General features: G+C 38.5%; 2 protein-coding genes and 1 non-coding gene across 3 annotated transcripts; all 3 read left to right on the forward strand.

Annotated features, from left to right (window-relative positions):
• The first annotated feature begins 10,463 nt into the window (after window positions 1–10,463).
• TRNAD-GUC lies at window positions 10,464–10,535 on the forward strand. The gene has a single exon. It is a non-coding gene; the product is annotated as a tRNA-Asp (tRNA).
• A 166-nt stretch (window positions 10,536–10,701) lies between these two features.
• On the forward strand, window positions 10,702–11,268 carry LOC113312587. Its single transcript, XM_026561330.1, has one exon. The coding sequence runs from the start codon at window positions 10,702–10,704 to the stop codon at window positions 11,266–11,268; it is 567 nt and encodes a 188-aa protein (XP_026417115.1).
• Window positions 11,269–12,316: 1,048 nt separating this feature from the next.
• Window positions 12,317–13,050, forward strand: LOC113313168 (non-specific lipid-transfer protein 3-like). Its single transcript, XM_026561905.1, has 2 exons — window positions 12,317–12,701; window positions 12,790–13,050. Exons 1-2 carry the CDS (start codon window positions 12,371–12,373, stop codon window positions 12,804–12,806), a joined length of 348 nt encoding a protein of 115 aa, XP_026417690.1. The 5' UTR covers window positions 12,317–12,370; the 3' UTR covers window positions 12,807–13,050.
• Window positions 13,051–23,796: the final 10,746 nt, after the last annotated feature.

Raw genomic sequence — 23,796 nt, forward strand, 5'->3', positions numbered from 1 at the left:
GGAAAACACGTCTTCCACCTGCGAACTTCGGCATAACTTCTTGGGTCGAGTTTGACGACATTTTATCGGGTTTTATTTGTTGATATTGGTTGGTTGGGCCTGGTCTGGTCAAATAGGGATGCTATAGGATTTAGATACGCAGAAAAACAAGTTTCCATGCATATCTAGGCGAACCAGGGAGAGTTGGGGGTACGCTGCAGAGCTAAGAATCAGGCTGTAGGAGATATTGCAGCAGCAGCAGGAAGAAGACTAAGCTGAAGAACATAAGGCTGTAAAGAATAGTCGTTTCTGAGGGTCTTAAATTCAGAATCCTGTAACAGTCCATTAATAACAATTATCTTCAGTTTGCAACAATTTCTGTAACAGTTGACTCTGTAGCAATTATATCTGCTACAGATTCGTTGTGATACTATTTTTCTTCAATAAAACACCTTTTGAGCCATGTTTATATCTTCGGAGCGTGTTTTTACCATGAAGAGCTAAACCCCAATGCTGGATAACGGAGGAAGCCTAAAATCATACGTGGGTAATTATATTTAATTCTTATATGACTTTTGCACTAATTAAAATTGATTGATGATTTTTATTAATTAGTTGTCATCTCATCTGATGGGTCATGCTTGCTTAGATGTTTTGATGTCCCATGCTTAGGAATTACAACTAATATTTTGAGAATCTGCCTTGGCAAAAATAAGAGTCCATGTCTTTATCTATTGAGCTATAATTGTTAAAAGAATTAATGTTTGAACCTTATGTTATGAGTTTGGTGGAATCCTGAGTCTCAGTAGTTCTCGACATTTATGACAATCCTTGAATATATTTTCTTTTATTAAGTCTAAAATCGATCTCTACAAGTCTTTGAACGAACTTTACTACCACTTAAAAATTACATCAATTTTTGGTGCCACCGACGCGGACTTGTATTTAGATTTGTTTTAGGTTTCTTTTTATTTTTATTATTTTTTGTTCTTTTTTACGCAATTTGGTATTTTTCGATTCTTTTCAGATTTGGAGCGAAGTTACAAGGGAAGAAAAAGTGTTATAAAAGGAAAGCATCGCCAAAGAAGGAAAGAAAAGATGAATCCGAAAGGAGTGAAGAAGAAAATTTTGTATATAGTTATTTTTTTTTTATTTTTAGAAACTGTAAATAGGGTGTTATTTTTGTAATTTTTCTTTTCCTTTTTGGATATTTTTATTTTTGGACTTTTTGGACATTCTTGGACATTATTTTTAAACCCTAAGGAAGGGTCAAAATTAAATATTAACTGTTTGCAGGGAAAGACGGCAGTTACGATACTGTCTCGGCCCCTCGGGTTCGTACACTGACATCGGAGTCGGTGGCCTGAGTCGACTTCAACGGTTCATCGCCCGTATGGTACGGGAGGTAAGACTCTATCCACCCACGAATCCCCTGTCAGTGGGTTTTATTTTGTGTGACAACTCACACCCCTGCAATAGAATGTCGAACTGGTATTACAATAGACAATACAACGAATATCAGACTGAGTTTCAAAATGGACAGTACTACTTTGACCATAGTGTGAATAATGGTTGGGAACATCAGCCTTTTGAAGGTTATGGTCTATACCATGGTGAGCCCAATTACTATCTACACGCCAACTGGTCATACGAGCAAAATTCCTCTCTACTAGAGTCAACACGTAAGTTAGCTGACTCAACACGTAAGTTAGCAGAAATGAATAACTTAGTTATGGACGAAAGCAATGCAACGAGTGAACTTTCTTTCCTAGATTCAATCAGGAAGTCATGTGAGTCGACTCAAAATATTTTGTTCGAGGCCCAGAACATAACTGCTCTTAATTTCCAATATAGTGTTTCCAATAGTACCTTTGAAAATGAAGATAGTTATTCACATAATCAAGATGACGAGGATAAAATTGGTAACACTACTTGTTTAGATGAGTTTCAACCATTTTCATGTTATTATAATGATGATTATGATGAGGATAGTGTTGATGAAGAATTTGAAATAAGCAGGCATAATGATCAGGAATTTGTTACTCCAGTTGAGCTTAATAATGATAATGTTTCTAGTTTAAATCCAAATAATTTTAATAATTATTCACCTATTCAAAAGGACGAGGATTTGACTACAGATACCCACGTTTTAGACGATGTAGTATTTCCTTTTGATTACGAAGCTAATAATGGTTTAGAAGAACGATTTTTTTTGAGAATATTGTTTTAGAGTCTAGCGATTTAGAAACATTAGTCTTAGACAAAGAAAGTGAACTCGTAGAGATGAGTGAGGATGAACCATACTTAGAAGAATCAATTGACCATTTTCAGGAATCTAATGACCTTGAAATTAGGGAAGTTGTGACTAGTCTTTCTAGAGACACTGAAACTCTAAGTTTGGGGATGATTATCATTCTCCATGTGTTTTAACTATTAGAAAGGTCCCTCACTTGGGACTTGACATATGTGCCTCAACCATTTTACAAGATTATCTTTATACACGTTTTCCCGAACCTAGTGATGTCCATAAGGAAGTTCAGTTGTTAGAAACCCATCCTCTGGTTGATGTGGTTTACCTAGGCTATGATATCCAGATTGACTTTGTTTTCCCACCAAATATTTTTCGCCAATTGTGGGAACGTATAAGTTTCATATGTGTCAATTGTTAAGTTTTGAGACTAAACCTAATTACTTTAGGAGATTAGGGTCGACACATTTGTTTAAGGAAGACCACCACTCTCATTGTGGTCAGCTGTATGAGTCAAAACTGATTGACTTTAAGGATCCACAATTATTCAAGTTATTATTATGTTCTTCTAAGTTTTTACTTGAGTTTTTCCTGACTCTAATACCTGAACCGGACCTTAGATTTGAGGAATTCCAGCGCATGAAAATATTTTATCTAGACCCTTTCATAGAGCCTGAACCAGAACCACAGCTAGATGTAATTGTCTTAAACAGGAAACTAGACAAGGGTGCGCTTTATTTGTTAATTTTCTTGGCATGTTGCAGATTCCTTTTACTTGTGATAGCTCTATTTGGTTTTGATGACCCACAGATATTTCGACTATTACTTTATGATACGAGGTGATTAATCCTTTCTTATGTCTGGCTGAAGACGTTAAACTCAGCACTTCTTGGGAGGTAACCCAATCTCATGCAACACGGTAATATCTTTCCTTAACTCTTTTGCTTCAATGGTAACAATTTCTCCTTGTTCATGCTTTTAATTTTATCTTTAGAACATTGAGGATAGTGTTAGATTTAAGTTTGGGGGTATGGGAGAAACTTTTTAGTTCCAATAAATAAACTCCAGAGCCTAGAAATTTATGCCTATTAAGGATTGCACTAACCAATCTAAGTGGATGGAAGCATTTTGGTTGTAGGAGTTGAGGAACCAATCTGATTAGACGGAAACATCTAAAGAGTCTATTCATAAAAGCACAGAGCTCAGGTGTTAGAAATAACATGGTAGTTTCGCCATATCTCGTTGAGTCCTTTTCACTTCTGTTTTTATTTTTCTTTTTAAATATGTTTCTAAGTGATTTTGTGGGGCTCACGATTCAAGTTGTTACCAATGCTAGGGTGAATTAGAGTGATTGAGATACCATGAAAAAAAAAGTTGAAAAAGTTGAAAAAGAAAAAGAAAAAGAAAAAGAAAATAAATAAATTTAAGACTAGACCATTTGACCAAAAGGAATAAATTAAATAAAGTCGACCACTGGTACCCTTGTATATGCCAGTTGTGTTGACCTAGAGTTAGGTTATCGACCACTGGTTCCCTTGTATATGCCAGTGTGTTGATATTAGTCAGACTAGTATCTCAATCCATTAGGATAGGTTCATTTTGGCGGAGGCCTTCAGACAGATATGGGAAACGCCGTTCACTTAGTAAACATCAAAACCATCTATGTTTCTCTCTATATCCATCTTCTTGATCTATCCATGTGATTAGTTTTGACTCCGGATATTGATGTCCATAGTGCGACTATCTGAGTAGAGCTATGTCACTTTATATGAATTTTAGTATGCTTGAGTGCAAACTCGTGTACATCAATTGGAATTTCGCATCAGGGTACTTCCTCCTGTAGTCAATAAGTATGCCAACCAAGGAGATTCTTCAGTGCTTTCCAAGGTTCTGCGTAGATAGCTAGGGTATGAAGTATAAAGGTTTTGTGGGTATACCTCTGGTAAGCCCTCCCGAGACTATAACTCGGCCACTAGGGCCACCTAGGGGTTTAAAGGCGTATTTCATACGCTAAATGCAATCGACGATGCCTGCAACAGTGAGTTAGGATTTTATTTTTTATTTTACTTTGGCTCGAGGACTAGCAAATAATAAGTTTGGGGGTATTTGATAGACGCATTTATGTGTCTATTTTGTTCTCAATTATGTATATTGTTAGTTCTCGATTTTGTGTTTATTTTGCTACTTTATGTATTTGTAGGTGTTTTTGGAGAAATGGATTTTTACGGCGAAATCTGCTCGAAAAGTTGATAAAGGTACCCTACTATTCGGACTCTCAGTATGGATAAGGGGCAACCAATTTATAAGGGGCGCCCATGGCTACTTGCACCCCATACCTGCTATTTACACCCCACAGCTAATGGCACCCTATTCTGGTTAGGGGGCTTCCCATCTTCATCACAGTTTTGGCGGGAAAACACGTCTTCCACCTGCGAACTTCTGCATAACTTCCTGGGTCGAGTTTGACGACATTTTATCGGGTTTTATTTGTTGATATGGGTTGGTTGGGCCTGGTCTGGTCAAACATGGATGGTATAGGATTTAGATACGCAGAAAAACAAGTTTCCATGCATATCTAGGCGAACCAGGGAGATTTGGGGGTACGCTTCAGAGCTAAGAATCAGGTTGTAGGAGATATTGCAGCAGCAGCACGAAGAAGACTAAGCTGAAGAACATAAGGCTGTAAAGCACAGTCGTTTCTGAGGGTGTTAAATTCAGAATCCTGTAACTGTCCATTAATAAAAATTATCTTGAGTTTGCAACAATTTCTGTAACAGTTGACTCTGTAACAATTATATCTGTTACAGATTCGTTGTAATACTATTTTTCTTCAATAAAACACCTTTTGAGCCATGTTTATATCTTTGGAGCGTGTTTTTACCATGAAGAGCTAAACCCCAACGCTGGGATGACGGAGGAAGCCTAAAATCATACGTGAGTAATTATATTTAATTCTTATATGACTTTTGCACTAATTAAAATTGATTTATGATTTTTATTAATTAGTTGTCATCTCATCTGATGGGTCATGCTTGCTTAGATGTTTTGATGTCCCATGCTTAGGAATTACAACTAATATTTTGAGAATCTGCCTTGGCAAAAATAAGAGTCCATGTCTTTATCCATTGAGCTATAATTGTTAAAAGAATTAATGTTTGAACCTTATGTTATGAGTTTGGTGGAATCCTGAGTCTCAGTACTTCTCGATATTTGTGATAATCCTTGAATATATTTTCTTTTATTAAGTCTAAAATCGATCTCTACAAGTCTTTGAACGAACTTTACTACCACTTAAAAATTACATCATGCGGCTCCATAAGTTCTCTTATGTGAGCATTTCCGATTAAATTAATCATGGGTTCTCTTGTGGTTAATTTAATTGAGATTTTTGGATACAAATTCATATTCTTATGTGATTTTTTAATGTTCAATGAAATCCTTCTTTTCTTGTGAAAGTAAGGGAATGACATTTTATGGGGGAGAATTCTTAATTGAACTTGTGCTTAATTGCCAAATCTTTGTGGGGAGTGCGGTTGTGGAATATTATAGGGGTCATCTTGTATCTTTAAAAACTCATTGATGAATACGTTTAGTTTCGACTATATGATTGCATCTAAAAAGTTGATATGTACCTTATTTTGGTCATGAAGTGTCTCTATAGAAATTTCATTAGGATCCCGCCAGTTTTCGTACCTTTGCCAATTTTATTGACAAAAAGAGGGAGAACTAATGTGTAGTTCACACTACAAGTACATATGGTTTCCGGATCATTATGTAAGGGGGAGTGGTTTTCATGTGAGATGAAGTAATGACTAAGGGGGAGTGATACATATCACCGCAGTATTATTTTCGAAGTTGTGATACAATTGAACTTTGATACTGTGTAATAATACTATGACACTGTGTAAAAATGATTGAGAGCTTTTGTTTTCTCATTGTTATGGCTACGAATCTTCAACAACGATGATGCTTATTTGATTATCTTTGGAATTATTGGAGTACTTGGAAGTGATGAAGATTTCGAGTAATGTTGAAGAACCAAGCAGATCAAGCATGTGGATGAGCAGCTGCAAAGTTTATTTATTTTGTATTTCATATATATTGATAGTTTTGTCGCTAAAATTGACAAAGGGAGAGATTGTTAGAGCACTGCTCGGTTGAACTCCCAACCGTTGCTATCTCAAGCTTGTTTGTCAAGTTCAGTTTCCAAAACTATAAGTTTTGATTTCTAGTCTATTTATATATAAGTCTCGGATTAGGATAGTAATTGTAATTGAGCTCTAGACTCCACGACGTTCATCATGCAAAGACGAAGAACTATTCAAGGAACTGGTGGAACTTCATCGACAAAAAGGTATGTGGAGACTTGAACTTATCTATCACTCAAAATTCTATCTACTATATCTCATATCTTGAGATAAAAGTCGTATTGCTACATAGACTTCGATTATACACATTTGCTATTTCTAGCCGAGTTTATCTCACTTATCTATTTCTCGAAATATGTGTTGGTAAGATTTCGTTTGTCCAAGTTCATCTTTATTCATGACGGAAGTCATGTTGATCATTTCAATTTCTTGAAAATCGCTTTGATGAAAAATAGTTTGTGAATAACAACTACATAACATCCTCTAAGAATGTTTCAATGATTGAAATGAGAGTTTACAATATATAACTTTGAATGGGTATAAACATTGTATGTGAACTCATACTTGTGTAAGTCCAAAATCCTTGAACCAAAGTAAGCGTACTTTACTGGTTTAGGATGACCGGAACCAAGTCCACGTACCTGTACGCGTACTTTCGGAAGTACACATCCCGTGAATTTCTGTTGGAGTTTGTGAACTAAAAAAAAGCTCAATCAGGGTACTTAAGTATGCGTACCCGTATGCGTACTTAAGTGGGTTATTTTCTTAAAACGGTTTATTCATGAACTAAAATATTTATATAAATTAAGGAATTCAATCTTTGCAAAACCGTAGATATAATGTTCATGAATAAATTCAAGTGAATCAAAATCGTTTTTGCTTCGATTGTGTCTTGTATACTTCTATGAGATCTAAGCAATTGAACAACTCTCTAACTAGTTCATTTGAGTCATTTGAACTAGTTATGGCGAAGATGAATAAGGTTGATATGAAAGTGCTCATATGGCTAACCATTGGTTAACTATTGTTGAACCAACTAAGTGTACACGTTTAGGTACGGTTACTCAAACCTAAATAAAGTTACATTTCATTTGTGCATAAAAAGCTAAGTTCGATCTAACGGCTGAAAGATATTAGCTTGAATCTAATCAGGTTTTCATCTAACGGTGAATATTGAATGCTTTGTTACCAAGGTAACTTCGATTGCAAACCCTGATTTGAAATCTATATAAAGGAGAACTTTAGCAACTGGGAAATCTAATCCCCACACCTCCTGTGTGATGCTAGTTGTATAAGATAGAGTCGATTCTCCTTTAACCTTAGGTTTCTCTCGAGACACTGTAGGTTAACGACTTGAAGACTTCATTGGGATTGTGAAGCCAGATCCAACTATTTTATCTGTAGTTGTGTGATCTGATCTTGTTGTTGCTATCGTATTTGGGTACAATCGTAAGATTGAATTGAGATTAATTTCTCCGATAGGCAAGATAGAAAAGTAGTTACAAACACCTTCGTCTCATTGTTTGTGATTCCACAATATGTTGTTTCGCTAGTCGATTAAGATTATTTTTTGGTGATTGATATTTCTAGAATGTTCTTCAGGAATATAAGTCCGGTATATCAATTGGTTCCTGTTCACCTTGATTTATCAAAAGACTGAACAAAAACTCGTAGGTATTTCTGTGAGAGACAGATTTATCTATTCCTATAGACTTTTCTTTCTGAGAAAGATTTGTTTATTAAAGTCTTCGACTTTGGGTCGTAACAACTCTTACTTGTGGGTGAGATCAACTAAGGAAATCAAGTGTGTATTATCCTGCTGGGATCAGAGATGTAAGGAGCGCAACTGTACCTTGGATCAGTGTGAGATTGATTGGGGTTCAACTACAACGCATACCGAAGTTAGTTTGTAGTAGGCTAGTGTCTGTAGCGGCTTAATACAGTGTGTGTTCAATCTGGACTAGGTCCCGGGGTTTTTTTGCATTTGCGGTTTCCTCGTTAACAAAACTTCTGGTATCCGTGTTATTTCTTTTCCGCATTATATTTTGGAAAATAATTGAAATATCATAGGTTGTGCGCTGAATCGATCAATTGGTAAATTCAACCTTTGGTTGTTGATTGAAATTAATTGATCCTTGAACATCGGTCTTTGGTACCGTTCAAGTGATTTCTCTTGTATTCAATCAGGCTCGCAAATTTCTATTTGTTTGAGTGAGGATTGAATCGAGAAATTGAGATATAACTTTTTGATATACTTTCTATTAAGATTGGGTCTGAATGTCTAGTTGATTCTCTTAAAAGTATATTGGAGTTAGTCCGTACAGATTGCTAAGCAAAATATTGGGTGAGGTTGTTGTACCCCCAGTTTTTCAAAGGGGAATCCCCCATAGCTTCTGCAACATGGGTAGGGTGTGAGTATATCCGCGTTAATGGTCGAGAATTCGTAATACCATTTACACGATAATTCTTCATCTATCCCAAAAAACAAAAACAAACGCGGCGCGGGTAGCGTCAAGTACTTGCATGCCATAGTGCGGGTTATGCAAGACTGTGACAGTCCGGCGTAAAAACTATGTACATTTGTGAGATAATCTCTAGCCTACCCAGTACTTGCTACTGGAAAAAGGCTTTGGTTTCGGTTAGAGATAAAAGTTGAGTTCACTTCTTTAAGCATATGGCCAAAAATAAAGAAGTGTTGGACCATCTTAACAATATCTTCTCCTAGGATGTTCCAGTTGGCTTGGAAGAAGTTTGGGGTAAAGCCATCAGGACCAGGAACTTTGTCTCCAACCATTATGGAAATGATGATTTTAACTTCATGATAATATGGGAGTCTATAAAGTGGTGTTATCTCGAGGGGTAATAATGGTGAGTATGAGTTGGGATATTTATGAGTTTATATTGATATTATCAGTTGTTTTCATTTTGGTGAAGTAATTGGTGAAACAAGTGATCACCTCTTGATAATCAGTAATCCATATCCCATTTTCATCCTGAACAGACTCAATCTTGTTTCTTCCGGTCCTGCATTTGGTGTCTCTATGGAAGTATTTTTTATTTTTGTGTCCTAGCTTAATAACTTGATCTCTACTTTTGGTTTTCCATAACTGCTTTTCAATGTCCAGCCAGTCCTTGAGCTTTTGTCTAGCTAGCTTGAGAGTGTACCCTCTGTCATCTCTGAAGAGATGTTTATGAAGCCAATCCAGGTGATTCTTGCAATCTCCAATATTAGTTTTGATGTTGTTGTACACTTCTTTGTTCTAGATTGTGATATGTATCTTTATGTATTTGAGTTTTCTGTCAATAAGGTAAGCACCTGAACCAGAGAGATCTTTACTCAAACATTCAGCAATAATTTTCTTGCATTCTTCATGATCAAGCCAAAAACCAAAGAACTTGAAAGGAATGCTATCATTCTTCCAATGAGGATTGGATTTAAGTAGCATATGATGGTGGTCCAACCCTATGACCAGAAAATTGGAGATGGTGGTGTTTGGAAACATCAAGAACCAACTATCAGTGGCTAGACATCTATCTAGTCTTTGCTCAGTAAGTCTAGGACCAAATATTCTATTGGAGTAAGTGAAGGGGCATGTAGTGAAACCAATATCCACTAAATACAGATCCAAAATTTTAGCATTAAAAAGATTAGCCTCTCAGAAATCAATTGGCATTAAAGAGGTTAGCCTCTCCAGAATCAATATTTTTCGGAATCATAAAGGAGTAAATTGAAATCCTCAATAACCAACCAAGGAAGATTATTGCTGAGAGTAGTGTTTTCTAATATATTCCAAGATTCAAATTTTCTTTTTGACCGTAAAAAGCCAAGAGATGTTATAAACAGTATTAACAGTGACATTAATATGGTTAAGGGAGAAATTAGTAATCTCAATAGGAATAGTATTCTTCCCAATCAAAACAAGACCAGATGCATTGCCACTATCACCTCCTGGCTCCAATTAGTTATCACTCGGTAGCATCTTAATATTCGTATACTTACGGGTAAAAATTACTTATCAACGATACCAGTTGTTGAAGTTAGACAACTCCTATATGTATTGCAGATATTTAGCCGATCAAGCAAATCAGTCGTTGTAGTATAGTGGTAAGTATTCCCGCCTGTCACGCGGGTGACCCGTGTTCGATCCCCGGCAGCGGCGCAACATTTTTTTTGTTTCTCTTCATTTTTTTTTATTTATTCTTTTCTCTCTTTTTCTTTTGTCTCCCTACAAGAATCTCTCTATTCCTTCCGAGATAGTAAAGGTGGTAGCACTGAGTTCCTTCTAAGAGCGTCGACACACAGAGAATAACAGCAGATCTCAAATCATGGAGTCGAAATATAATGAAGATAGCAGATTTGGAACAAGAATTTATGTAACAGCATTAGACAGTATAATCAACGTAAACTCAATCTTCGCCTTCGCAGTATTCATTGGTTTAGCTTGGAACCCATCCGATCCAAACAATACTCTCATCAATGATCCTCAATGTACTCCAGGAAACAACGTTCGTGAAGATTTCATCTCATTTCAAGTTTTCTCTTTCGGTTGTTTCGTCTTCTCAAGTATTATAGCTTTAGCACTGAAACAAGCTTTGAAGATTGCAAGAAACAACACTCATATTTATGAGACTATGACTATGGCTCATAATAGTACTATGGCTCGAGTTAATAAGACTGTTCTCAGGGTTGTGATTCTAGGTTCTGCAATTGGTTCTTTAATGGGGTTTATTTTTTTGATGTCGGGGCTTGTCAATTTGGTCCAGATTAAATTGGGGGTTTTGTCTTGCCCTAACAATGGGTTTACACTTCAAGCTGTTGTTCCTCTTGTTATTTTGGTTCCTTCTGCTCTTGTTATTTATTCACTTATTGTAGTTTATGCTTTCATTCACTAATTACTAGTTGTTGTTTCTTCCTTTCCTGATTCTAGAGTAGGGTTGTTTGATTAACTTTGTGTTTTGTTTGTACTCCATGTTTCTTGATTGTATTGAACTAAATATTGAACTAAATGAAATGAAATCTTTGTACATTGAGACGATCTGAGTATGCATTATTTTTTGAGGATTATATTGTTTCTGCAAGGCATCATTGTGTTGCAGTATCGGATTTAAGCAATTACGTCTTCTTTTCTTACTTTGCACTTCGTTATGCTATCACAGTCACAGCACTAGGGAGTTTTGTATACTTGGAGACAAGTTTACAGTCCTCAAGATTCAAAATTAGAAATTCCCAGGGATAGGGATATTCCTCTGTGCGGTTTTGTTAATTTACATACCTTTCCTTAGCTGGGTGAGATATTGTACAGGTGAAGTGATACAGATTGAGGATAGAAGGCTTCCAGAAAATTGTTCCTTGTGATTTTTTGTGTTGGTTCGTTGGCATTTTTGGTTCAGTTGCAAAATCTTTGTCAGTTTTCTAGTTTGGGGCCATTGCAGAGCCAACTATGTTTGGGTTACCTAAACTATCACTGGTCGGGTGGTGGCTTGAAGTGTTGAAATTTGAATTGCAGCTTCCTTGTTAACCTGCAAACAATATCAGGTTGCGAATGTTGTTGTCGACAACCCCTGTAGAAGCTCTAGAAAAGCACTTGGCTTTTATTTTTTATTTTTATGGAACCTGATATGGTCGACTTGTGGAAGAACCTGAAACACTTGATTGCATATAGTACTCTCGAGATATAGGCGTAATAATGTAGGCAAAGAACTGAAGAGGCACTTGCTCTTTCTAATACCTGATTATGGCATTTGTAATGATGATTTGAGAGTGGAGGACAATGTTTACCCACTACCCTTGTCTAAAACCTGCCAGGTAACCCTCGTAAGTATTCCCGAAAGAGCTTAGTGCTGCAATAAACAATGGCGCATGCTCCAAGTGCTTTCTCCATTAGAACAAAGTGGGATTTTAGGTGAAGCACCTTTTTTTGTAGTATATAATTGCAGGTATCTGGAGAACACAATCACAATACGAAGAAGAAGAAAACAAGCAACTACAAAGAAGATGAAGTACATTTGCCTTGTAGGTTTTATTTTGGTTGTAGCAGGTCTTGCTGGGATAGAGAGAGCTGATGGGGCTGGTGCATGTGGAAAAGCTAACCCAGATATGGAGGCCTGGAAATTAGCTCCTTGCGCTTCAGCAGCACAAAGCGAGGACGCGGACGTATCTAGCAATTGCTGTTCTGTGGTGAAAAAAATGGGTCGAAACCCAAGCTGCCTCTGTGCTGTAATGCTCTCTAATACCGCCAAGACTGTAGGAGCCAAACCTGGTATTGCTGTTACAATCCCTAAACGTTGCGCTATCGCTGATCGTCCTATAGGTTACAAGTGTGGAGGTAATTCCTAATGGTATGATATTGTTCTATTTTGATTTATTTGTTTCCTTCGGTTCTAAGAAGCTTCTGTTATGCTGTTTTTCTGCAGATTACACACTACCTTGATCCAAGTTGAAGACAAGTATTAGTGGGAAAATGATAGGTACAAAATCTAAGGTTCTTCTCACTATATTAGTAGTTACTGATGTTGCTTCAGGTTGGATTGTGTGCGTGGCTTGTTTTAGAGGGTGTATTTTAATAAAGCCTGGCAGTGTCTTGTGGAATTTGTAAAACTTATGATTTCTGAATTTATATATAGGTACCCTTTATATATATATATATATCAGTATCTTAGCTCATGTTTGAGGAATCATAATCGTCAGATCATTTAAACATCGTGAATTCATAAGTGTAATCAAAATGCACATCATTAACATACTGGAATTACACGGAACCTAAGAGGTGAAATTGATACAACTGGACAAGTAGTTCAACAATTAAAAGTTAACCTCATCTTTCGATGATCTACCAAGAAATAAGAATGCCCCAATATGTAGAACTAGAAAATAATAGAAGAGCATATTGTTCTTCTTAAGAAGAAATGTTATGTAAAAGAAATATGGTACAAAGATTTGAAATAGAAAGACCAAAGGAGTCAGGACTACATAACGGAGTCGAGCACCTTTTGGTACTGGCACTAGTTTTTAATGGTAACTTGACGTTTGAATTTTGTAGGCAAAATTTTCAAGACCCTTTCCCTGATTAATTATATGATACCCTAATGTAGTTACTCTTGCTTGCTATGGCATCATAAGGATCTACGCAAATTATGCACCTAAGCTTGGGCCAAAACCATATGTGCAAAGTGAACCCCGACTGTCGCTGGTTTCCTCGAACTAGAGTTTGGAATGCCTAAGTTCTTCAAAAGTTGCTATCTCTATTTGGTTGAGCCATACTAAAGCAACCTAGCAAAAAGAGGGTGGAAGGCTGGAAGCTGGCCCATTAACGCATTATCCTGCATTTTATCTGGTTGTTTTTCATGGGTGAATTTAGTCCGGAAAGGGCTACAGGTAGGGGTGTGCAACGGACGGACGGTTGCGGATTAGGGGTCACCCGCAACCAAACCGTCAAAGTTGCGGATTTGGAAAATCAAACCGTGACCGGCCCAATCATCCGCGGATTGTACGGACCGGTTGCGGATTAACCGCGGATTTGGTAAAAAAAAAAAAAAAAAAAAAATTAGATAGACTGCTAGAGCCGAATTCACAGCCGTAATTGTTGTCTTGAAGTATATAAATTTCCCATCAATTATGTCTTCCGTGTGTTGATTCTGTAAGGCGGTCTGATACTGGTGCTGTAAATGCTGCGAAGGCCCAAAGAATATATTGTTCTCATCCAAGGATCTGGTGAAGTAATTCCTAAACTATGTGCTTTATAAGTGTAGCACTTACAGATATTCCAAAACAGACGAGGCCCATTAAGAAAGTCCGAGAATATTATAAGCCTGAAAGGTTCTTGGTTGCAATATGCTGCGCTTGTAAGTACTAAGAACAATGCTACTAGCATGAATTTGAACTTGACGGTTCATTGCAAGCATTCAAATAGATAGATAAGTAGGTTTCCATGCGGTGCGGATAATCCGCGGTTTTTAAAGCCCACCCGTAACCGTAACCGCACCGCGTGCGGATTTGAAAATGCATCCATGTCCGGTCCATAATTCTTGCGGATTGGTTTTCACCCGCAATTTTACGGACGGATACGGATAAAATCCGCGGTTACAGATTTTTTGCTCACCCCTAGCTACAAGTAACACTGTCACGGATATATCTCAAGGTACATTATTTATATGTCCCTACTTTTGACACCCAATAAATATATCCTTATACAACAATAAATATGTCCCTACTTTTTAATAACCTTATCCATTTAAAATTAGATTACATTAATACCCTCACCACCAACATTCAACTACCATTCCATCACTAACCTTCAAAGACCACCACCTACCAACCGCCACCACCATTGCACCACCACCACCTGTCCGCCACCACCACTAACGCAACCACCGCCGGTCCACCGCCGCCACCACCACTATTGCATCACCAAAGCAAGTCTGTCACCACCACTGACGCAACCACCGCCGCCGCCACCACCACTACTCCACCGCCTCCGCCACCACCAAATTAGGGGATCAACAACAGTAGTTGATCCAAAAAGAAAAAAAGATCAACAGTAAAAGTTGATACTTGTAAATGAAGTGAACTTGGCGTGAGTGAAACACGCATCATCTGATATGGAGTCAGTCATACTATCATTGCACCACAAGTTCAACATTGGAAGAAATTTACATGATTTAAACTACAAAGCATGATTTAAACTACAAGCATGATTGTATTTATCCAAGGAAATATTGTCAACAATAGGAGTTTATCCCATAAAATGGATCAACAACAACAATTGATCCCTTAAAAACATATAAACAACAATTGACCATTACCTGTAGCTTCATAAACACCACCGTCATCGCTTCCACCACCGCCAAAAACAACCAGTACCAAATCCAACACCAATTTCATCATTCCAACCAAAACCACCTCCATATACATCATCAATTTCATCATTCCAACCAAAACCCCTAAACTATTCTCATCTACGTCACAATCACTTACAATACCACTAGTACCGAAAGAAACTTAGATTCAAATACATACCTCATCCGCCGTCGCTGCTACACCACCACCATAAATCGTAACCTAAACCAGATCTCGATCTATAATTGCAACCTAAAAATCAGATCTCCATCGATTAAAGGAGATATCATACTTATCTCTCGATTCATTTTTCGTTGATTAATCTTCGTTTTTCAGTTGTTGTTGATGATTTTCATCGACTTTTCTCAATCGATTGAATTTTTTTTTGACGAATTGATGTCGTCGATGGATTTGGTTGAAGAATAAGGGCAAGCAAAACATGATAGAACACAAAATCAAACACAGGAAGTGACGAAGTGGTGGTGTAGATTTTGGTGGTGCTGATTCTGGTAACGGTGGAAGCGATATAGATGATGGTGGAGCGATTTCATTGATTTGAGTTTTTTTTTCTGTCGTTAGAAGTGATGAAGAAGAGGGACGGCGAGGAGGATAAATACGAAATCATTAAAATTATGTTTTTAATAAAAAATTTCAATTATGCCATTAGGGACATTTGTAAAGTTTGTTAGGGATATTTGTGAAGGTCCATCAAAATGAGGGACAATAATTCAATTACCACTATAACTCAAGGTCATTGAAGGGGCTTACCGGGAATGGAAAGATATTGCAAGAGTTTATTTCTTTTGCTTTTGTTTGGGGAGTGTGGATACAAAGGAACTCCTGCACTTTTCAGGAGGTGGTTTATCGCAAGACATGCTCATCAGGAAGATTAAAGCCCTGCTCTTATATAAGGAGGAATTCTCTTGCAGTGAATACGCACAAGTAAATATCTGTAATATGAGGCTTTACCTCATACTCTAGTGGCGGTATTGCAGGCTGGGGATCAACAATCAACAACACCTATGTTTATCGCTACTCACTTCGTTGTGCAGTTTGGCGAGGTTGCTTTTCTTGTGTCTGGGTGTTGCATCCGGAAAGATCCACCGGCCCCGGTCTCAATGTATTGATAAGAAAAAAGGACAACGCGTAAAAATGAAGTGGACAAGTATGATTGTTCTTTCCATCTGAACTCAACTCTATTGGAATTACGTTAAGTCACGCCTTATCCTCGACCTTTCCGTGTAAACACAGGAATAACGAAGGTATCCATGTGTGCACAAACAATGTTCGCATTTTCTCATGTACGTATCAAGGAGAGTAAATCATAAGTAAAATTACATTAAAACGATGACTCAGAACCTTCGGGCTCGTCCTTGTCTAGTCATGAGGGAGTAATTTAGTTATTCATACGTTCGAGGAGTATAGTAAATCAAAGCATAATAGTAAAGACAGAAAGTAGAGTGTTGAATGTAAATAAGGCGATGATTTACGTGGTTCAGCACTAAGGCCTACATCCACGGGGGTCTGTGTTTCACTATGTATTTAGTAGTTACAAAGATAGTCAAATGACTCTGTGTGAATAACGATGCTAAGGGGGAAATAGATCTCATACTTACTCTTCCTCTTTCTCTCTCCTAATATCTTCCATATCTCACTTAAAAACTGGTCGACCCCCTTCTCTCTCAGTGGAGAGGGGTATTTATAGGGATAAGACATGGGGTCCACTATCTGGGACAACTGTAACCTTATCTTTTTGTTCTTTGTGCTGATCCCGCTGGTATTTTCGTTCACAACCGATGCCTCCAGCAGTCTCGGGAGGTAACCATGGGTCACCTCTTTCTCCTCCATAGGTTAGTTGACATGTACTCTATGTTTAGAGTGTTTAATGCAGGTGGTTGGGCTGCCTGCACGCGCCAGACAGATGTTTGATGCCCCTGTTACATCCTCATCAGTGAGACCAATCCTCACCATTGATCTTGCATCCTCCTCGAGATGGGATAAAGCAAATCTCTGGGTATTCTTCAGTACTTCATGGTGGATCGTTCTTTTAGTGCCCCTGGATTCTTAGCCATCAGATGAGTTCGCTGATGATCATATGTAGATGATAGACGCCTCTTGGGTGTTGAGGCGTGGCATCATGCCTTGATGTCCCGGCTGTGTGGCCTCCACTTGTAAATCTTCTGACACGTGGAGAGTGATGAATTATGTGTATACAATTTGCCCATTTTCTTCTGATTTGGATGTTAGTCAAAGTCAAAAGAAAACTGTCTCCTTACCTTGTGGATGGTGGATTTTCGACAAGGGCTAAAATCGTAAACTCATAATTATACGAAGCTCTGATCCAGCAATCATACGTGAGTATCGAGACACGGGTCTCTCATCGAATTCTCAACGTAGAGTACTTTCTCTCAGAGTACATGTAGATATGTAGTCTCACGACTGGACAACGGCATATCTCATGAATACTGAATACTTTCAGTGATTATTTCTATATAGTATCACGAGATGGACGGCTCCTAGACAGCTTGCTCTGCTAGTATAGAGCGATAACGTCTTCAGGAACAAACAACGAGTTTACCCTGACTATATAAAGGATATGACTTACCGACAAGCTCATATCGGGATAATTAATGCTCCTAGACAGCTTGCTTTGCTAGTATAGATCCACAAAGTTAATTGTTCCTAATTACAATTGCTCCTATTCCATGGTCGAATCCACGACTGGTCCCATGGAATGGAAATAACAATTGCTTCTATTCCATGGTCGAATCCACGACTGGTCCCATGGAATGGCAATAACAATTGATCCTATTCCATGGTCGAATCCACGACTGGTCCCACAGAATGGCAATAAACAATTGTTCTGATTCTATGATCGAATCCACGACTTGATCTCATAGAATATCAATAACTATATTATCTCATTACTCCGATTTCATGATCGAATTCACAACTGGTCTCATAAATGGTAATAGATAAATCTTAATTACTCCGATTCTATGGTCGAATGTACGATCCCATGGAATGGTAATGCTCACTTTATTATTCTGAATTCGTAGTCGAATCCTCAGCTGATCTTATGAATTAATAATAAACATCTTATTACTCAGTTTTGTGAATTATTCTCCACTGAATTCCACAATTAGTAATAAATAATCAACAACCGGGCGTCTGAGCTACCTCTAAGTAAGCCCCGATTCAAATGGTGAAAGTGTATTCAACGACGATACACTAATAGTCATCGCACGAACGAGTATTTCAAAATAAAACGAAACGATGAACCTATGCAAATAGGGAAGAAACTAATAAATAATTAAAAATATTGACCAAGGTGTTGGGAACACGGACACACGACCTACCGACCGTGCCGTGGTCAGTTTCACGCCAGTTTTATATTTTTAATACATTTTTATTATTTTCCATTATTTGATGAAAATTCTCTCATCTGATCAAATCTCCTTCCTCTCGAGAAGCTACTCGATTTCATGGTACTTCCATAAATCCATAACAAATAATATAAAATTAAGGAAAGGAGTGTGGGGCGTGACCATTGGCCAACCGGCCATGCCTTGGTCCCAGCCGGCCCCACACCCCACGGTTCCTTATTATTTTATTATTATTATTATTATTATTATTTCTCTAATTTCATGAAAAAACTCCTTGATTTCATGGTATTTTTTGCACAAATCATCATATAATAATAAAATAAAATAAAATAAAATAAAATAATGAAAACTTGTGGGACCGGGCCACTAGTCGTCCGGCCATGCCCTAGCCGGTCCCACACGCCCTTTGCTTTACTATTTTATTATTATTTATCCTATTTTTCCTTGAATTCATCAAATTCCTTGATTTTATGGTATTTCTCTCAAATAAGGAAAAATTCCCTCAAATCATCAAAAATACCTAAAAATATTAAAAGATTATGAAAAACTCGTGGGACCGGGCCATAGCCGGCCGGCCATGCCTCCATGGTCCCACACGCCCGTGTTTTTTATTATTTTAATATTTTGCTTCCATGAACTCATGAAAACTCCTTCAATTCATGGAAACTCCCTAAATTCATCAAATTTCTCAAAATTCATGAATTTTTCATAAAATCATCAAAATGTTATAAAATTAAGGAAAAAGCACCACGGGACCGTGGTCACGACCGTCCGACCATGCCTTGACCACGGCGGTCCCACGCCTCCTCATTCCTTATTTTATAATTATTTTTCATCATCTCATGGTGTTTTCCTCAGTTTCGTCGAAACCCTAATTTTGGCATATTTTCTCGAATGAATGCTCAATTGCACGCCAGAAAATATCAAAATTCTCAGGACTGAAACGCGGACGCCTTGGGGACACGAGCATGCTATCTTGACCGACCAAGATTGGCTCTTTGGCTCACGGACGGTCAAATATTCAACAATTCATCACATGAGCAACACTTGCTCAGATGATAAATATTTGCTCAAACCAAGGAATATTGGTTCAACAATCAATATTCAATGATCTATCGAATGAGCAATACTTGCTCACTTCATCGTAAGAACTATGTCTCTGTCTCATGACATGTTCAATTCATGAGTTTCAGAACATCATGTTCAACTCAGAAACTACATGGACTCATCGTCCCATAAAACCACGAAGTCATCAATTGACTAACAAACCACGAGACGTCAATCGTGTCACTTTGGGGGGATATCACTTAGGATTTTGGTCTGGCGGTCTACGGCACATGTGTTCAAACACACGATGGAATGTGAGCAAGTCGTGCAATCAGTTGAAGGAATTCACGAGGTAGTGGGTGGAAAATCGACCAAGTCTCCACACGTTGAGCAACTGGTTTCAGACACAATATCCACTTCCCCACTCCTTGATTCCATCAACTGTCACACTTCGTGGAATCATGGTGTCTAAAATTCCAGCAATATAAATAAGTCTCTGAATCATGATTGAAGGATCAACATCAACAATATCATCAATCTCAGGTCTCATCGACAACACGAGATCATCAACTTATCAATTGAGAAACTACTCTCAATTGAGCAATTTCAATCATTCAGAGCTTATCATATTCAGAATTCATACACCCATAATCTTTGATTACCATTGATTCCACACATTTCCCAGCTTCCCTCCTACAAATCAACCCATCCTCTCTTGTGAACGAATTTACTCTGGAACGATCATTGTCTTGATTTAGGCCAGAGTACTACAGATTGATCTCTCGAATCTAAAGCACCCCCTTTGTAGCGGTGCGTCTGTGTGAGGTTTAACATTTCGCTCGGTTCGAGGAGTCTCCTCCGTACAGTCGTCTCCTCAATTCCTTAAAAACCAGCAAATCGTGTTTCCCCATCCACGGATTGGAGACCACAGTGGGAGATCATTCTCTCGGTTGCAATCTCACAATTTCACAAGATGGATGGTCTTAGGTCCGGATTAGTTACAGGTTCTAATACAAATGGTGCTAGCACTAGCAACAACAACAACAACGACAGTGAGGATATCCCGGAAACGATTCCTGCCTCTAACACTGACGGTGGTGACGTTACTCCTCATTACGTCAAGGCGGAGGGTCATCCTTTGTTCGGCCGACACCCTTAGGAAGTCAGAGGAAATCCACCACCTACCATTGTTGATATCATCAAAATGCAAGAGACTCTTGCAAAGAATCAAACTGATATGGCTACAACACAGAATGAGCTATTTAATCAACAGAAAGCTCGCGCTGATACAAGGAAGACCCAAGGAAAAGGAAAAGAGAAGGAAAAATCCTCAGACGCTGATCCTTAGGTAATTCCGATTCATACAGTAGATGATGATGAAGTCCGCAAAGCTGCAGACGATCCATCGGCGAATGAGTCATCAAACTTCATCACTCGGGAGGATTTGTAACACCTTCTGGAGAACCGTGGAAAAGACAAAACCCCACATGCCCATCGTCACCATCCTCCGTACCCTGCTGCTACGCAAAGATTCCTCTTCCAAAAGGCAGAGCATACACCTGGTACAATAACATCGCACCGGAAAGTATCACCGATTGGGGAGAGATGGTTAATGATTTCTACAAAAAATACTTCTTCGTGTCAGAGCAAGTCACTCTCTCTGATATAGGAAGGATGTTTCGAAGGAGCAGCGAACATCCTGATGATTATGTGAAAAGGTTCAGAATTCAAGCCTTAGACTGCCACGACCCAAACGTCACATAACAACAACTTGTAGACTTGTGCGTCAAAAAAATGATCCTGGTCTACAGAGCCTTGCTGGAAAACCTCCGGTTCCACACTTTCTCAGAACTTCATTAAGCAGCCAAAACGATCAGAGACTACTACACCTGCTTTACTGAGCAAAGTCTACAAGGTAGAGGAACCTCGGAGCAGCCGACGCTTGATCAAAAAAAAGTACGATGTCCAACCTTCCATGAACGTTGTTGCTCAAGGAAGAAAAAGGAAATCTTCTGCTCAAACATGCGACATCTAACACCTCTTCCTACAAAAGCATCACTGAAGGATAACCAATCTTGCACAAACCTCAACCTGGCATCAACGAACGGGAAAATGATCGGACAGACTCAAACTTCTCATGAAGGAGTGATCGAGTTACTGGAAGTCTAGGTTCAAGACGGTGCAATCAAACTGTTGCTCGTCATAGAGAGCCAACATGAAGAATCCAAGGTATTGTCACCTTCATAGATTTATCAATCAGTCGATAAGTAACTGCAATATTTTGAAGCACGTCACCAAAGAGAAGGTTTATCCACAATATCTTCAACTGGGCACTGGAGGTGTACACAATAATCCTATCCCAATCATAACCTTTACACTCTCTGAACAACCTATCAAAGAGGCAGTTCAATCCTTGGTCGAACGTGAATTACTCTATCTGTCGAAGGCACAAAAGAGAGACATGTTCATAGCACTGAACCACATCGTGTCAAGAAGTCCATTACGGAAATACTTCTTGAGCCTCCAGCCATAAACCAAGAGATGTACGACTGGGGACTGCTTTCCACAGTTGAATAAACAAATTTGGAAGAACGTTGATTGATGCCGGCACCGCCATCAACATCATTCCACTGAAAACCTGAGAGCCGCAGGCATCAGTCGACAAGAAGCTACTCATGCTCCCATCTCAATCAGAGACCTTGAAGGAGCGCTTGGAATATTTATGGCTACATCACTCTCAAAGTGAACATAAGTTCAACACTGGACAGAAACCAAGTTTCACATAATCAGGAAGATCCAGGATATGACATGTCCTTCAGACGAGCGTGGATCCACGCTGAAAAGATGGGTACTTACAAAGCGCCTTTGGTTACACGTCTCTCCAACGAAGAAAGTTCTGATCCAGAAGATTTGACGGACATTCCATCATCAGAGTACTTGGAGGAATTTCAAACTTTGACGAGTTTGAAGAAAGAACCTGCAAAAGATGCATATACATCCATCAAGAGGTTCCGCACTCAGGCAAGTCTCATCCCACGTCTATTTCATTTATTTCCTCACATGCTATCCTAGCATGAGGACTCAATTCTGCTAGCAACTCTGCAAGACGTTATGAATGGTAGCTTCACCACATTAGTATTTTACCAAGTGGTTGAATCTGACGCTCCTCCGAATCAAGCACTGAAACATTCATTACCGAGATGATGTCCAAACATGGCAAAGAACACTTTGGGTGTTTCTCCTGCACGTCCATGTGTTCCACAAAATCAGAAAGCTCTGATGTCTGCACAAGTGTCGAATCCCAATGCCGTAACGAAAGGGATGATGAATCAATGGAGGATACTCCAGGGCCGAGATGATCAAACATTCGATTCTTAAAGAATATACGCTTCAACGCTCAAGCATCTAAGAAGCCATCAAATTGTACTCCCAATCAAAGAGTACAGATTCAACATAAATATCTCGACGATGACACATTGATTCAACACCAGCACATCAAAGTGTAACTAAACGATAAGTCTTCATTATCCCATGATAAGACTTCTGAAGCATATGCAACATAATTCATACATGGATGACACTAACTCCTTCAATATACACTGGGCAACCTGAGGTGATTTCGTGAAACTTCATCAACGGGTTTTCGTTATATCACAAGCCCCTGCATGATTGAGGAACTTTCTCTCTTCACCAATCACATCCAGTATGAAAACTCTTGATGCCATCTACCGCAACAATGTCGACTCACTGACAAAGCCAGTTCGTGGTAAAGTTATGCTTTCAAGAGCATGCAAGTTGAACTCTCAGTACACCTTCATCTTACGGACGCTCAACTCATCAACTAGTTCGTGAATGTAAAAGGCTCACTGGATGGAGGAGCAAAGACTATATCTATAATCATGGTTCTAGCCTTTTTCGGTCTTTGGAGCAATTCCAATCATGGCATCAACATCAAATAATCTCTAAAGGAACGCAATCCATGATCTCAACATCGACAAGTATCTCTAGAGCGTAATCATTCATGGTCTCAGCACCAACAACGGTCTCATGAGCAACATCCTCAGGGCTTCATCAACTAATCATTCTCTTAAGTGTTACACATGAAGCAGACTTCTCCAAGAACTAATGATTCATATCAAGATGTGTAGACCT

Source organism: Papaver somniferum, chromosome 9 (genome assembly GCF_003573695.1).
Source record: "Papaver somniferum cultivar HN1 chromosome 9, ASM357369v1, whole genome shotgun sequence".
In the NCBI taxonomy this organism is placed as follows: Eukaryota; Viridiplantae; Streptophyta; class Magnoliopsida; order Ranunculales; family Papaveraceae; genus Papaver; species Papaver somniferum.